General features: G+C 42.5%; 1 protein-coding gene across 5 annotated transcripts in view; it reads right to left on the bottom strand.

The window, feature by feature from the left end:
• The window catches only part of LOC117521777 (microtubule-associated protein 4-like), a 309678-nt gene that overhangs the window by 144135 nt on the left and 152179 nt on the right, over positions 1 to 13364 (bottom strand). For all 5 annotated transcript variants that reach the window (XM_034183119.1, XM_034183120.1, XM_034183121.1 and 2 more), the window contains exon 5: positions 10703 to 11950. In XM_034183119.1, coding sequence (XP_034039010.1) covers positions 10703 to 11950 — 1248 coding nt within the window. The remainder of the gene's footprint in view (positions 1 to 10702; positions 11951 to 13364) is intronic.

Here is a 13364-nt window from a genome sequence, read left to right as displayed (position 1 = left end):
ATACGAGGTCTATTAGAAAAGTATCCGACCTTATTATTTTTTTCAAAAACCATATGGATTTGAATCACGTGTGATTACATCAGACATGCTTGAACCCTCGTGGGCATGCGAGAGTTTTTTCACGCCTGTCGGTTACGTCATTCGCCTGTGGGCAGTCTTTGAGTGAGGAGTCGCCCACCCTCTCGTCGTTTTTTCATTGTTTAGGAATGGCTCAGAGACTGCTGCTTTGTTTGATAAAAATTTTTTCAAAAACTGTAAGGCACAACTGCGTGGACACCATTCGATAAAGTCAGCTGGTTTTCTGTAAAAATTTTAACGGCTGATGAGAGATTTTGGTCTGGTAGTGTCGCCGTAAGGACGGCCCACGGTGCCTGACGGCGATCTGCGCTTCGAGGCAGCAGCGTCTCACCGTTTCAAGTTGAAAACTTACACATTTCAGGCTCTGTTGATCCAGTAAGTCATCAGAGAACATGAGGAGTTTATTCGGACATTCCATTGTTAACGGACATTTTGTAATGAAAGAACGTGCGGGCAGAGTTGCATGTCGGGCCGGACCCGACCGCGGGGGGGTTGCGACAGGAAAAACACCTCCATTGGAAACCTTAACGAGCAAGTTGGAACATGCCCAAGCTGTTAAACAATTTCTCAGTTACTCACCTGTTGAAAGTCATCAAAAGCCGCCTGAATTTTACAAATGGTTTTCAACACGGAGGTGTTTTTCCTGTCGCAGCGCACACAGATATGCCAAATCGTCACGGAAATGACTCTGCGAATTTGCGCGCACGTCTTTCATTAAAAAATGTCCTTAAACAGTGGAATGTCCGCATAAAGTCCTCATGCCGGCCTCTTCTGAATCTTCTCTGTTCTCTCACGATGTCCTGGATGAATTAAATTAGGATGTTTTCAGGTCGAAATAGGCCGACGACGGCGCCTGGAAGCGCTGCACGACATCCCGCTCCGTGGAAAGTCCTTACAGCAACAGAAACACCCCATAATCTCTCATCAGCCGTTAAACTTTTCACCGAAAACCAGCTTAATTTCTCGAATAGTGTCCACTCGGATATTCCTCACAGGTCCAGAAAAAATGTTGATAAAGCAACGCGCGCCGTCTCAAGCAGCGTGTGAAACAAAGGAATTCAGCCGAGAGGGCGGGACCACATCTCACTCAAGGCCTGCCCACAGGGAAATGACGTCACCGACACGCGTGAAAAAACTCACACATGCGCACGAGGGTTCAAGCATGATTGGTGTAATCGCACGTCATTCAAATCCATATAGTTAAAAAAAAAGGGTCGGTTTATTATCTAATAGACCTCATATATTTCAATATGTTGAAGACATTAATTTACAAATGAGAAGAAACAAGAATAAGCTATGTCCAATAAACAGCAGGGCTGGGCAAAATTCAGAATTGAACTGAGAATGACTCATGAATTTCAATTCAATTCTTGAATTTGACTTGAATTTTGAAGTGAGTCAGCAAACAGGAAGTAGAATTGCCATTCCAAAATTTGGAATGTTACACAGTCCTGATAAATAGGATGATTGCTGGCAGTGACGTAGTGCCTTGATACTCAGCCTTGGCCTTCGGGTCCTTTTTTCAGGCTTTGGGCTTGAAGGTTCAAAGCCTTGGTCATCTCAAGAAAATTCAAGTTCAAATTCAAATTCACAGCTTGGGTAACTCTCCTACTGTACTTTGTTGATGCACCTTTGGCAGCAATTATAGCCTCAGGTCTTCTTGAATATGATGCCACAAGCTTGGCGCACACATTTTTGGGCAGTTTGCCCCATTCCTCTTTGCAGCACCTCTCAAGCTCCATCAGGTTGGATGGGGAGTGTCGGTGCACAGCCATTTTCAGATCTCTCCAGAGATGTTCAATTGGATTAAGGTCTGGGCTCTGGCTGAGCCACTCAAGGACACTGATAGAATTGTCCTGAAACCATGCTTTTGATAATTTGGCTGTATGCTTAGGGTCACTGTCTTGCTGAAAGATGAACCATCGCCCCAGTCTGAGGTCAAGAGCGCTCTGGAACAGGTTTTCATCCAGGATGTCTCTGTACATTGCTCCATTCATCTTTCCCTCAATCCTGACTAGTCTCCCAGTTCCTGCCGCTGAAAAACATCCCCACAGCATGATGCTGCCACCACCATGCTTCACTGTAGGGATGGTGCCTGGTTTTCTCCAAACATGATGCCTGGCATTCATGCCAAAGAGTTCACTCGTTGTCTCATCAGACCAGAGAATTATGTTTCTCATTGTCTTTGAGTCCTTCAGGTGCCTGTTGGCAAACTCCAGGCGGGCTGCCAATGTGGCTTTTATTAAGGAGTGGCTTCCGTCTGGTCACTCTACCATACAGGACTGATCGGTGGATTGCTACAGAGATGGTTGTCGTTCTGGAAGGATCTCCTCACTCCACAGATGAATGCTGTCTCGGCAGTCTACAGACAATTCCTCTGACTTCATGCTTGGTGTGTACTCTGAAATGCACTGCCAACTGTGGTTCCTTTTATGTAGACAGGTGTGTGCCTTTCCGAATCATGTCCAATCAACTGAATTTACCCTAGGTGGACTCCAATTAAGCTGTAGAAACATCTCTAGGATGATCATTGGAAACAGGGTGCACCTGAGCTCAATTTTGAAAAAAAAACTTTTTTTCCACATTGTCATTATGGTGTATTTGTAGAAGGTTGGGGGTAAAAATGAATTTCTTCCATTTTGGATTGAGGCTATAACATAAAATGTTGAAAACGTAACTTCCAGACTACATCTGGAAGGTATTCTTTCCGGAGTCATTGTATTTCTTGCATCACTACAATCATTTACTTATTAACTACAGTCTATTTTACTGGGACACTGGCCTACACTACCTTGACTTTTAAATAATCTGTCATTTTATTTTCTGCTTTTTTGTTAGCATGGACCAAAGCATATGGTCACCAAGAAAATCTGGTCTGCTTGAACTTTCTTTCTGTAATTAAAAATGCCAAGGAACGTCTTCCTTAAAACTGTTGCCATTGTACTTGCTCATGTCTTGGGAAAGGTCAATAAAATTGAACTAAATTTATAAAACCCTCAGAATACTACCTTTACTAGAAGCAACTGCTGTTGTTGAAGTTACTTTCATAATATACACTCAACAAAAATATAAACTCAACACTTTTGGTTTTGCTCCCATTTTGTATGAGATGAACTCAAAACTTTTTCCACATACACAATATCACCATTTCCCTCAAATATTGCTCACAAACCAGTCTAAATCTGTGACAGTGAGCACTTCTCCTTTGCTGAGATAATCCATCCCACCTCACAGGTGTGCCATATCAAGATGCTGATTAGTGCACAGTTTTATCACGGGGGGGGGGGGGGGGGGGGGGGGAGTACCAGTCAGTATCTGGTGTGACCACCATTTGCCTCATGCAGTGCAACACATCTCCTTCGCATAGAGTTGATCAGGTTGTCAATTGTGCCCTGTGGAATGTTGGTCCACTCCTCTTCAATGGCTGTGCAAAGTTGCTGGATATTGGCAGGAACTGGTACACGCTGTCGTATACGCCGGTCCAGAGCATCCCAAACATGCTCAATGGGTGACATGTCCGGTGAGTGTGCCGGCCATGCAAGAACTGGGACATTTTTACCTTCCAAGAATTGTGTACAGATCCTTGCAACATGGGGCCGTGCATTATCCTGCTGCAACATGAGGTGATGTTCTTGGATGTATGGCACAACAATGGGCCTCAGGATCTCGTCACGGTATCTCTGTGCATTCAAAATGCCATCAATAAAATGCACCTGTGTTCTTCGTCCATAACAGACACCTGCCCATACCATAACCCAACCGCCACCATGGGCCACTCGATCCACAACACTGACATCAGAAAACCTCACCCACACGACGCCACACAAGCTGTCTGCCATCTGCCCTGAACAGTGTGAACCGGGATTCATCCGTGAAGAGAACACCTCTCCAACATGCCAAACGCCAGCGAATGTGATCATTTGCCCACTCAATTCGGTTACGACGACGAACTGGAGTCAGGTCGAGACCCCGATGAGGACGACGAGCATGCAGATGAGCTTCCCTAAGACGGTTTCTGACAGTTTGTGCAGAAATTCTTTGGTTATGCAAACCGATTGTTTCAGCAGCTGTCCGAGTGGCTGGTCTCAGATGATCTTTGAGGTGAACATGCTGGATGTGGAGGTCCTGGGCTGGTGTGGTTACACGTGGTCTGCGGTTGTGAGGCTGGTTGGATGTGCTGCCAAATTCTCTGAAATGCCTTTGGAGACGGCTTATGGTAGAGAAATGGACATTCAATACACGAGCAACAGCTCTGGTTGACATTCCTGCTGTCAGCATGCCAATTGCACGCTCCCTCAAATCTTGCGACATCTGTGGCATTGTGCTGTGTGATAAAACTGCACCTTTCAGAGTGGCCTTTTATTGTCGGCAGTCTAAGGCACACCTGTGCACTAATCATGGTGCCTAATCAGCATCTTGATATGGCACACCTGTGAGGTGGGATGGATTATCTCAGCAAAGGAGAAGTGCTCACTATCACAGATTTAGACTGGTTTGTGAACAATATTTGAGGGAAATGGTGATATTGTGTATGTGGAAAAAGTTTTAGATCTTTGAGTTCATCTCATACAAAATGGGAGCAAAACCAAAAGTGTTGCGTTTATATTTTTGTTGAGTGTACATACACACTTTTGAATATACAGATGACAAAATTATTACCCCCCCCAATGAAATTTAACATTTTCTTCAAAATTTTGCCAAGTGCTTTTTTTTTTTTTAACAGAGCAAGGAATTAATCAACAGAAATTTTCTAAACATCCTAGTTTTATTTTGGATGCTTACTTTACTTTGCACTTATTTGAAAAAAAACAAAAAACTACCAGGGTCAAAATTATTAGCTGCCCTGATGCTAATTGTCAATCATGTATCCTTCTTGTTGGATAACAGCCTGCAATCATTTGTTGTAGTTTTCACCAAATCTCAAACATGTCTTCCAGACCATTCTTCTTTAGCAAATCTCTCAAGCACCTCCAGATTTGATGGTCTTCTGGCATGGACCTTGGTCTTCAGTTCACCCCACAGCTTTTCAATGGGATTCAAGTCAGGGCTTTGTGCACTTTGTTTTTCTGGAAGTAGTTTTTCACCAGGAGTGACATATGTATTGGGTCATAAGCAACATCTGTGGTCAAAGAGCTCTAGTTGTGTCTCACCTGACCGAAGGACACGCTTCCAGTATAATAATTTTTCTACAGGTTATTCTGAGCATATCTCAGTCTGGCTTAAAAGTGTCTCTTCACAGAAGTGGAGGTTTTCTTGGTCTGCAACCTCGCAGTTCATTCCTGTCCAGCAAGGGCGCAATTTAGAACTAGAAGTTGGGGGGGACAAAGTGCGAGGCCCGCAGGGCCGAAGCCCATAGGCAGGGGGTCTGGGGGCCGCTTTCTGTCTTTGTAGTAGTATATTGTTTATTGCGCTTACCTGATCGTTTTTTAAACTTACGTTGTTTTTGATAAAGTATGTCCATATTACAATATTTTCAATATCTTTTTTAGAAACATTACCTAGTTTTTTGACATTGTCATTAAGCCTATAGGGATAAATTGGGGCTAGTTCCTTGTACCCAAGGGTGCAATTTAGAAGTATAAATTGGGGGGGACAAAGTGTGAGGCCCGCAGGGCCGAAGCCCATAGGCCGGGGGTCTGGGGGCCGCTTTAGTCCCCCAGAAGCCAACGGTTTCTAGATAAGCTCAGATGCATTCTGAGCATCCAGATCAGTAATTTTAATGTTTTGAGAAGACCATAAAGTGGACACCATTTGACTTGTACAATTTGAAACTGTGGATATAAGTACTTTATTCTGAGAATAGCCATCACTGATTTTATTAACATTCTGGTGTAAATAATCAATCAATCAATCAATTTTTTTTATATAGCGCCAAATCACAACAAACAGTTGCCCCAAGGCGCTTTATATTGTAAGGCAAGGCCATACAATAATTATGTAAAACCCCAACGGTCAAAACGACCCCCTGTGAGCAAGCACTTGGCTACAGTGGGAAGGAAAAACTCCCTTTTAACAGGAAGAAACCTCCAGCAGAACCAGGCTCAGGGAGGGGCAGTCTTCTGCTGGGACTGGTTGGGGCTGAGGGAGAGAACCAGGAAAAAGACATGCTGTGGAGGGGAGCAGAGATCGATCACTAATGATTAAATGCAGAGTGGTGCATACAGAGCAAAAAGAAAAAGAAACAGTGCATCATGGGAACCCCCCAGCAGTCTACGTCTATAGCAGCATAACTAAGGGATGGTTCAGGGTCACCTGATCCAGCCCTAACTATAAGCTTTAGCAAAAAGGAAAGTTTTAAGCCTAATCTTAAAAGTAGAGAGGGTGTCTGTCTCCCTGATCTGAATTGGGAGCTGGTTCCACAGGAGAGGAGCCTGAAAGCTGAAGGCTCTGCCTCCCATTCTACTCTTACAAACCCTAGGAACTACAAGTAAGCCTGCAGTCTGAGAGCGAAGCGCTCTATTGGGGTAATATGGTACTACGAGGTCCCTAAGATAAGATGGGACCTGATTATTCAAAACCTTATAAGTAAGAAGAAGAATTTTAAATTCTATTCTAGAATTAACAGGAAGCCAATGAAGAGAGGCCAATATGGGTGAGATATGCTCTCTCCTTCTAGTCCCCGTCAGTACTCTAGCTGCAGCATTTTGAATTAACTGAAGGCTTTTTAGGGAACTTTTAGGACAACCTGATAATAATGAATTACAATAGTCCAGCCTAGAGGAAATAAATGCATGAATTAGTTTTTCAGCATCACTCTGAGACAAGACCTTTCTGATTTTAGAGATATTGCGTAAATGCAAAAAAGCAGTCCTACATATTTGTTTAATATGCACTTTGAATGACATATCCTGATCAAAAATGACTCCAAGATTTCTCACAGTATTACTAGAGGTCAGGGTAATGCCATCCAGAGTAAGGATCTGGTTAGACACCATGTTTCTAAGATTTGTGGGGCCAAGTACAATAACTTCAGTTTTATCTGAGTTTAAAAGCAGGAAATTAGAGGTCATCCATGTCTTTATGTCTGTAAGACAAATCCTGCAGTTTAGCTAATTGGTGTGTGTACTCTGGCTTCATGGATAGATAAAGCTGGGTATCATCTGCGTAACAATGAAAATTTAAGCAATACCGTCTAATAATACTGCCTAAGGGAAGCATGTATAAAGTGAATAAAATTGGTCCTAGCACAGAACCTTGTGGAACTCCATAATTAACTTTAGTCTGTGAAGAAGATTCCCCATTTACATGAACAAATTGTAATCTATTAGACAAATATGATTCAAACCACCGCAGCGCAGTGCCTTTAATACCTATGGCATGCTCTAATCTCTGTAATAAAATTTTATGGTCAACAGTATCAAAAGCAGCACTGAGATCTAACAGAACAAGCACAGAGATGAGTCCACTGTCCGAGGCCATAAGAAGATCATTTGTAACCTTCACTAATGCTGTTTCTGTACTATGATGAATTCTAAAACCTGACTGAAACTCTTCAAATAGACCATTCCTCTGCAGATGATCAGTTAGCTGTTTTACAACTACCCTTTCAAGAATTTTTGAGAGAAAAGGAAGGTTGGAGATTGGCCTATAATTAGCTAAGATAGCTGGGTCAAGTGATGGCTTTTTAAGTAATGGTTTAATTACTGCCACCTTAAAAGCCTGTGGTACATAGCCAACTAACAAAGATAGATTGATCATATTTAAGATCGAAGCATTAAATAATGGTAGGGCTTCCTTGAGCAGCCTGGTAGGAATGGGGTCTAATAAACATGTTGATGGTTTGGATGAAGTAACTAATGAGAATAACTCAGACAGAACAATCGGAGAGAAAGAGTCTAACCAAATACCGGCATCACTGAAAGCAGCCAAAGATAACGATACGTCTTTGGGATGGTTATGAGTAATTTTTTCTCTAATAGTTAAAATTTTGTTAGCAAAGAAAGTCATGAAGTCATTACTAGTTAAAGTTAATGGAATACTCAGCTCAATAGAGCTCTGACTCTTTGTCAGCCTGGCTACAGTGCTGAAAAGAAACCTGGGGTTGTTCTTATTTTCTTCAATTAGTGATGAGTAGAAAGATGTCCTAGCTTTACGAAGGGCTTTTTTATAGAGCAACAGACTCTTTTTCCAGGCTAAGTGAAGATCTTCTAAATTAGTGAGACGCCATTTCCTCTCCAACTTACGGGTTATCTGCTTTAAGCTACGAGTTTGTGAGTTATACCACGGAGTCAGACACTTCTGATTTAAAGCTCTCTTTTTCAGAGGAGCTACAGCATCCAAAGTTGTCTTCAATGAGGATGTAAAACTATTGACGAGATACTCTATCTCCCTTACAGAGTTTAGTTAAATAAGGTATCACCACATGTGTAGAACTCAAAAAGAATGATAGGTTGAGTTTCCTTTAAGAAAAACAACTGCAATGTGGTAAAATGTATTCAGAAATATGAAAGAACAGGCTCTTAATAATTATTAACGATCGCATACTGTATTTTTTTCTCAAGATTAGTTTAAGTTAAGTTTTAAAAAACAACAGATCATAAGTTTAGGATAAATTACTTATCAAGAATTTAATTTTCGAAGTGGCACTAATGACAACACTCATACTGAACATAATTTCGCTTGCATAGACTGATTTTGGAGATCAAGCAATAATTGCAGATGGGCTTTCTGAGGTCCCAGATAGCTTTCCTGATTTCCTTTTCTAACTTTCAGAATTTAGTAAATTAGCATATGGACCACTGATACTTATGTGTAGACACTAGTCCTTAGAGGCAACTATTTTTGGTTTCAAATCTGAGCAAATGCAGTCCCAGAAAATTCCGAATGTGACAAACAAGAAACAGGTGTTGTAAACAAGTCAATGCTGCTAAAAACACAAACTTGCAGAAACAAAGATACTATTCTGACATGGTTTTGCACATAAGACTGACATGGTTTGCACATAAGACTGGCATAGCATGTTTCAAGTACACACATATATGTCAGAAGGTGGGGGGACATACCATATTCTGTCCCCCCTGGTTGAAAAGGTGGGGGGGGGACATGTCCCCCCATCCCCCACCAAATTGCGCCCATGCTGTCCAGGGTTATAGTGATTGTCTTTGAGACTACAATTCCCGACTTGGTTACGTCATTCATTAGTCTCCAGCCAATTATTGTGGGTCTTTAAACACATCTCTCACTAGTTTTCTTTCCAGAGTCTTTGGAATCTTTCACCTCCTATCTCTTTCTACCTCTGCAATTTTTGTATTGTGTGTCTCTCTTTGAATTTCTTGATGATACTTCTCACTTCAGTTCTTGACAAATGCTTTGACAACTCCTTCTTCTGCTTTGTGACCATCAGCAATTTTTTTCTAAAGTCTAAACTGATTTAATTTTTTTTTTTTTGGCATGGTGCTTTCTCAAGTGGCAGCTCAAACCTTTACTGAAGTTTTTATATTGTGTGTACACTGGAAAATAACCCTCAGTTTGAACTTGGTTTACAAGCTTTGAGCACGACAAACTTAAAGAACATCACTGCACAACAGTGGTTTGTGCTATGGCTCAATAAAAAGGTGAGTTCTTAAAGGGGATAATCATTTTGACCCTGATAGTTTTGGTTTTTGTGAAATAACTTTGTGTTTGTATCTGTTAAGTAAAATAATGTAAGCATCAAAAATAAGACAAGGATGTTTAGAAATGTGGTGTTGAAAATACAACAACAAAAAAACAACAACAACAAAAACACTTGGGTAAAATTTGATGAAAACATATTTCATAGTGGAGCTAATAATTGTATCCTCATCTGCAGAGGCCCATATTCTTTGTCTTTGTATGATTCATTTTCTTGTTTCAAATTCATGTCTTGACCTTAGGGGTTTGGCATTGATTACTAGTTGTGTTTTCTTTTATATATTAATCAAATTTCAAAATATAGTCTATTTCGGTTTTTAGCCTATCACAGTGAATTACTTTCATTATTTTGAATCCTAACAGCTTAACAGCTACGGCAACTATACATCTCTGAATTTTGAAAACTGACACACACAGTAAGCAAATGAGCTTTTCCCATTAGTGACCCAAGGTATCTGCTGACAGAAACCACACATGCTGCTGACAATCAGATGAAACACAGTGGAGCACACAGACATCAGAGCAGGAAGTCACATAAACAGTTTGCGATCATGGCAACACATCAATACACAGAGGCAGGCAAAGAAGAATCAAAACATAAAATGAAACTTTTCAGTTTACCCTTGTAGTACTATCAGGGTATACTGCAAACATAGGGTACACTTGTGGCCACTAGGAATGTTAGAGTTGGAAAGGTTCACTAATATAACACATCTAAACATCATTTCCTGATTGTGTGAGATAACCTTTCTGTCGTGATTTGACAATAACAAAGGCCAGATTTGTAGACTGAAATATGAGTGGCAGCTACTGCTGTCATCCTCTAGTTTAAGAAAAAATACTGTGTACATGGAATGACCAGTCACAGGTAGGTCTGTGATCAGAACAAGAACCATGGCCATACATCCCCGTGAGAAGACAAACTGTAAGAATGTTTACTATCGTAGCCTTCAGTAACTTCTGGTCAAATATTGCCCCAACCTATTGATAGTGTTTCCTGAAGTTCACCAACCTTCCAGTCGGGGTAGCAGTGGCGGCGAAGACTCCTGGAGTTCAGAGTGTGCAGGAAGAGAGGGAGGGGCTGTAGGGGTCATAGGGAGAAGGGGAGTGGCTGTCGAGCCAAGGACTTCACCTACACTTCTACTAGAAGTGTCTGACTGGAAGGGATGAGTATCTTCACTGTTACTGGGAGGAGCAGAAGATCCAACCAAAGTGGTCAGGTCGGGAGTGATTCCAGAGGAGGCTGCTGCTGTGGTGCTGATAACAGGAGTGGGCGTACTTGCTTGAAAAGCAGACATGGGAGGAGCATCTGGAAGGTTCTTTAATGGTGGCAAGGGAGGACTGAAACTAGAATAGGTTTGTGAAGCAGGCACAGCAGCTTCTGCTGGGACAGACTTAGTTGACGGAGCAGCGGCCGGCAAAGGGGTGTTGGTGACAGGGGTAGTGGTCTGTGAGTCAGGTGTGGAGGCCGGAGGGGTCTGAAGGACTGAATCCAGGAAAGAGAAAGTCTGAGAAACTGGGCTCAAGTTGTCCCCTGCCATTAATGCTAAACTACTACTAACATCACCAGGTAAACTATTCTTGGTGGTTGCAGCAGCTGCCAAGCTAATGCTAGCATCACCTGTATTGGTTAAAGTAAACAGGGAGTCTTTGCTTTGATTTGAGTTTTTCCCATCTATAAAACTTTCTACACACATCGGCTCATATGGGCGCTGAGATGATTCTGTCAAAAGGCTAGCATGGGAATGGTTGGTGAAGCTTGCGGATATCTGTACAGGGGCAGAGGGCAAAACAGGACAGGGGCTGCTGGTTGGAGCTTTGGCATCAGCAATGGTAGCCCATGTAGGAGCGACTGCAGCCGGCGTGGGAGAGACAGGCTGCTGGGGAGCGCCCCATTCCTCTGGAAGCCTTGCCCGACCTTTAGTCTTCTTCCCTCGAACCCTACCACCTCCTCCACTCTCTCTGATCTCCCATTCCCAGTTCTCCTCCTCCTCGTCCTCCACCTCCCATCCTCCCTTCTCCTGCGAAGAGGCACAGTTTTTTACACCATGCCGATCTGACTGGCCGACATTATTCTCCATTTGTTGGCTATCCAAGAAGCTGTAGACCTCATCGCGCCCCTTCCTTTTCTTCTTTCTCCGTCTCTGCTGTTGCTTGCCAACCTCACCCCCAGGCCCTGCAGTGTTAGGGCTGAGGGGTTCAGAGGCAGATGAAGCGGTGCTGCTGTCGTCCACTGAGCCACTGGGAGAGAGGACGGGAGCTGCCGAAGGGGGGGGAGGGTTTCATGAGAGGAGGAACCAATCAAATATTGTGTCAGAAAATCACCTACCATAAAGCCATCAGAGTGTGGTTACTATAGACGGCACCTGCTGTTTCAGACTTAAAGCTGAGTTTCACTGTTTGATGTGTAATCCATCTCCTCGCAATGTTAAAACTACTACGGAATCAAAATACCTTTTCAAAGATGGGAAAAGGAACCATTTCACAAAAAACTGATTCTGAGAATAAAATTTTAAATACCTCTAGAACAGTTTTTTGTACCATTTCAATTACTGGTACATGTATCATTAAAATATGTGAAAAATCTACAATAACTTAATCCCATCTACTGTTATATTTCTTAACTTTGAGAAGGAGGAGCACTTCCATTAATTACAAAGGTTAAGATCAAAATCTGACAAAATGCCATGAAAGACCATATAACAGTCTTGGTAACTCATACTTGATGTGGAAATTTTAGATGGCATAAAACTGTTTTCTGCTTCGAATTAAAATGTGGTATTATAACATGCACTGGCTTTGCATGAGAATGTCAAATACTGGCCAAATACAAAGGGTGTTTCTTATGTGCCATTTGTACTGTGGCTTGTTCTATACTCAACAAAAATATAAACGCAACACTTTTGGTTTTGCTCCCATTTTGTATGAGATGAACTCAAAGATCTAAAACTTTTTCCACATACACAATATCACCATTTCCCTCAAATATTGTTCACAAACCAGTCGAAATCTGTGATAGTGAGCACTTCTCCTTTGCTGAGATAATCCATCCCACCTCACAGGTGTGCCATATCAAGATGCTGATTAGACACCATGATTAGTGCACAGGTGTGCCTTAGACTGCCCACAATAAAAGGCCACTCTGAAAGGTGCAGTTTTGTTTTATTGGGGGGGGATACCAGTCAGTATCTGGTGTGACCACCATTTGCCTCATGCAGTGCAACACATCTCCTTCGCATCATCCGTGAAGAGAACACCTCTCCAACGTGCCAAACACCAGCGAATGTGAGCATTTGCCCACTCAAGTCGGTTACGACGACGAACTGGAGTCAGGTCGGGACCCCGATGAGGACGACGAGCATGCAGATGAGCTTCCCTGAGACGGTTTCTGACAGTTTGTGCAGAAATTCTTTGGTTATGCAAACCGATTGTTTCAGCAGCTGTCCGAGTGGCTGGTCTCAGACGATCTTGGAGGTGAACATGCTGGATGTGGAGGTCCTGGGCTGGTGTGGTTACACGTGGTCTGCGGTTGTGAGGCTGGTTGGATGTACTGCCAAATTCTCTGAAACAACTTTGGAGATGGCTTATGGTAGAGACATGAACATTCAATACACGAGCAACACCTCTGGTTGACATTCCTGCTGTCAGCATCCCAATTGCACGCTCCCTCAAAT

The sequence above is a fragment of the Thalassophryne amazonica genome, chromosome 12 (genome assembly GCF_902500255.1).
Source record: "Thalassophryne amazonica chromosome 12, fThaAma1.1, whole genome shotgun sequence".
NCBI classification, from domain to species: domain Eukaryota; kingdom Metazoa; phylum Chordata; class Actinopteri; order Batrachoidiformes; family Batrachoididae; genus Thalassophryne; species Thalassophryne amazonica.
Note: the sequence above shows the minus strand (reverse complement) of the source record. Positions and strands in the feature narration are given on the sequence as shown.